We start from the raw sequence: 4,236 nt of genomic DNA on the forward strand, positions 1-4,236 counted from the left end.
AAAAAATGTGTAAAAAATAAAATAAGGGACAAATAAATGAATGTATTTATTGCATTTTTTTTAGCTGTGCTGGTTTTGTAAAAAAAATACTACAAATCAAAACTGGGAAAAAAGGTTTTTTTTAAAGTTTTTCTCCTCTTTTTTTATATTTTATTTGTCCTAAGTGAGGCGTTAGACACACATATGTGATATAAATATGTAGCCCTATCTGTCCTCTAAAAAACAATATATAATATGTGTGGGTGCACTTTGTAAAAAAGTATATTACTGACGTGGAAGAATCACACAGCAAAAATGTCAAAAGTGTGTCAGTCATTTACGAACAGAAACTAAAAACAAGCTCAGTCATGAAGGGGTTAAAGAGGAACTCCAGGAATGTAAAAAGATAACCCCTGCAGTGAGGCTACCCACAACTGCAAGAGTTAACTGCTGTTTTTTCTGTAGGGGCTCAAATAAAAGAAATATACTCACCTAACTCTCGGTCTCGGCTGGCTCCTAGACCAGTCCCTGCAGCCTCTTCTTCCTCTAAGCCCTGCTGACATCATCACATCTAATGCAGTCTATTTACCAGTACTAGATGTGGGGACACAGAGGGACATACCACAGCTGGAGCAGAGGGGAGAAAGGTGAGCACTCACTGCCGCAGGACCGAGGATCAGGTGAGCAAATCTTCTGTATTCCGGCCACTAGAGAGAAATTAACAGTTAGTGCCACTGCAAGGGTTAACTTTTTGCATACCTGGAGTTCACCTTTAAGAACATTCAGCCAGAAGAGAAAATAATATTATGAGGAAGACCTGTGCACTGGCTTATGAGTGATAAAAACATACACTGATAACAACAGAACAATGATTGGATGATACAGGGTAACAATTAGGGATGCACCCAAATTTCGGGCACCAAAACATTTTGGCCGAAATACAAAATGCCGAAAGTGCCATGACAGCTGAAAATTTAGTGTATCCCTAGCTTCTCTTCTCCCCACTGGGCGCCGCTCTGTGTACCTTCCAATGCAGCGCCGACACCCAGTGGGAAGGGGAGAAGCTTTCAGGATGCCGAGCGGTGCAGGCCGTGATTGTTGCAGGAGGCCGAGCTCTCCTCCCGGCTCAGCCTCCTGTGTCAGGATGGGGAGCGGTGCGGGACGGCGACAGCTGTGATCTGTGTGTGGAGGAGGAGAGCTCCGCCTCCTGTGACACATCACAGCGCTCTCATCCACTCACCACTTTCTATTTTGACACATGAGGCGGAGCCAGGAGGTGTGGGAGGAGAGCTTTGCCTCCTGTGTCAGAATGGAGACCGGTGAGTGGAGGAGAGTCCTGTGATCTGTCACAGGAGGCGGAGCTCTTCTCCCCCACCCGCCCCCCTCTTCTGACAGCGGATTCAGAACGTAGAGTGGTATACAAACACTCACTGATCGCTGAGTATTTGTAAATAACTGGGCATAGTATTTTTACTGTGTCCAGTTATGAATGAATGGGAAGTGATCTACATCACCTCCTGTTCATTCATGATTGTGGACGTGGTAAGCATACTATCTCCACGTGTTATGAATGAAAAGAAACACTCAGTATAGAGGATTCCTGTTCATTTATAACAGGGGCTGCAGAAAAAGAGATTGAGGACCCTGTGTCCTCAATCTCTTTTTCTATTTTAAAAAGGAAATATCAGGTGTCTGTCTAGACCCCCAATATTTCCCCGAAGCCCCTATAAGTAAAATAAATAAATAAAATAGTTGAAAAACAATGTAAAAACTTTTTTAACCCCTTCATGACGGGAGACGTACACTGTACGTCCAGCCACAAAGGGACCAAATGACTTGTCACGTACACTGTACGTGACGAGTTATTTGCTGCTTTAGAGGGCTGTTAATCGCTGAGAATCAGCTTTTAACATTCATTAATGGCTGCCCTTACTACAGAGGCATTCATTAATGAAAGGGTTAACCTTTTTCAGACACCCGATACCTTAATATCGGGTGTCTGAGAGTCAAAGCAGAGGGACACACATGCCGGCTTTTGCCGGCATTCTGACAGCTCGTATAGATCGAGAGAGATATCTCTCTCAAGCTATACTGGCTTTTTTTTCTTTTTTTCTTTCATGAATAGATACATAATGTGTCTATTCCTATAATGTATCTATTCCTGGAAGAAGAATGTTTCAGTTTGCTGATCGTTGTTGCAACAATCAGAAAACCTTTAGTGACAGCTGAATCCTGAACTGCTGCAGGATCAGTGTCACTAACTTATTATCGGCTGTTCTGAAGTTTGAAGCAGCCTGATAATAACCAAAAATTTATTAATTTATCAAGCAGTAACAGTGAGATTAATTCACAATGACTGCTTGATATAATTAAATAAATAAAATACAATATTTAAGTTTAAAAAAAGTGAAAAGTGTAAAAAAAAAAAAAGAAATTGTGAAAAGTGTAAAAAAAAAAAGTGTCATAAAATAAAATAAGGGACAAATAAATTAATGTATTTATTGCATTTTTTTTAGCTGTGCTGGTGTTGTAAAAAAAAAACTACAAATCAAAACTGGGAAAAAAGTGTTCGTTTTTTTTCTCTTTTTTTATATTTTATTTGTCCTAAGTGAGGCGTTAGACACACATATGTGATATAAATATGTAGCCCTATCTGTCCTCTAAAAAACAATATATAATATGTGTGGGTGCACTTTGTAAGAAAGTATATTACTGACGTGGAAGAATCACACAGCAAAAATGTCAAAAGTGTGTCAGTCATTTACGAACAGAAACTAAAAACAAGCTCAGTCATGAAGGGGTTAAAGATTGGGGGAAAAAAGTCAGCTTCGGTCTGACAATTTTTTTTGTTTCAGTTTCAGTCTCAAAATTCAATTTCGGTGCATCCCTAGTAACAATGCAGAACTATAGGATAAAATATGATCATATAAAATTAGCAGCACTTAACTCTAGATAAAACAAATACACTCTCAAGCACCAGCAAAGACCTCAACCGGTTTGTATCCAATGCAGTTTCCATGATATAAACTTGGCTTTGCCATCTCTAATGTATAAAATAGAATTTCTTGCATACCTTCTTGGATTTTCTGACAGCTTTCCCTACTGTTTTTGGTAAAGTTACAAGGTTGAAGGAGTCGTGAAAAATGTTACAAACAAAATAGTTGACTATATCCGACCCGGACCATACAGACTGCAGTGGGACAGCTTAATGACTACTATGGAAATAGTCAAGGATCTGGAACAGGTAGGTGTTTGCAGGTGGGAATTTTCTTTCAGAACAGGTTTAATCCGTTTTGGGTATTCAAAAAGCTGACACTAATTTTTCAAGAACAGTACTACTGGAACATAGTTCTAGCCGATGAAACTGTCACAGGTTGGCTCAGTAGATGGAGAAGTGAGCGAACACACGGTATACTGAGCTTTGGGTCACAGGAGAACGCTAGTTTGTGTTCTCCCGTTACCCTTAGGAGAACTATGGGGAAAAGACTTAACCCCATAGTTCTCCTTTAAATCAGTCTTCACTGCCTGGCTTGTCTAGACCTACCTTCCTGGCAATCTGACCCAACTCACTCATACGGGTCTATTCACTAAGCTGCCGAGGGCAGCCAAATGAACAACCGACCCCAAGTGAAGTGAGCCGAACACTGTTCGGCTATTCACTTCAGGCTGGTACGGCTGATTTCACATGGCTTCGGGTCGGCCGAACATGCTCAGCAGTTTTTTACTTTATTCAAGAGTGAATAAAGTAAAAAAAAAGTAAATAGAAAACGATTGTATAGCAATGCACAATGGGCAAAAACGTTTTTTGTTTTTTTTCTATTCTGACACGGCTCCGTGTCAGAATAAAGAAAAAAAAGAAAAATCAGTGTTTCTCCCCTGGGCGGCCAGGAGCGGTAGGCTCCCAGAGCGCCTGGGAGATTATTTTTTTTTCTTTTACGGCAGCAGAACCGCCGGACAATAGAAAACTGTTGGGCGGAGCTAGCTGTCATTGCTAGCTCCGCACAATCGTTATCTATTTACTTTTTTAAAACTATTTTTCTGTTCTGCTCGGTCCGATGGACCGAGCAGAACAGCCGAGCCGAATGACGCTCAGCGGCATTCGCCTATTCACTCACTGCTGTTCGGCATCTATGAGAATAGGCCGAACAGCAGTGAGTAGCCTGCCGGAGGTTGGGCTCACCCGAGCCAGATGTTGGATCGGCTGAGTCGAACTCCTTCTGCACTTCGCGTCAGCCGAACATGCTGAGCATGTTCGGC

At 41.4% G+C, this 4,236-nt stretch overlaps 1 protein-coding gene across 1 annotated transcript in view; it reads left to right on the top strand.

Annotated features, from left to right (window-relative positions):
* Positions 1-4,236, top strand: part of STARD4 (StAR related lipid transfer domain containing 4) — a 23,496-nt gene that overhangs the window by 15,069 nt on the left and 4,191 nt on the right. Inside the window, exon 4 of the mRNA XM_018563769.1 lies at positions 3,097-3,223. Within this exon, the coding sequence (XP_018419271.1) occupies positions 3,097-3,223 (127 nt within the window). The remainder of the gene's footprint in view (positions 1-3,096; positions 3,224-4,236) is intronic.

The sequence above is a fragment of the Nanorana parkeri genome, unplaced genomic scaffold (genome assembly GCF_000935625.1).
Source record: "Nanorana parkeri isolate BGI_ZX_2015 unplaced genomic scaffold, ASM93562v1 scaffold693, whole genome shotgun sequence".
Taxonomy (NCBI): domain Eukaryota; kingdom Metazoa; phylum Chordata; class Amphibia; order Anura; family Dicroglossidae; genus Nanorana; species Nanorana parkeri.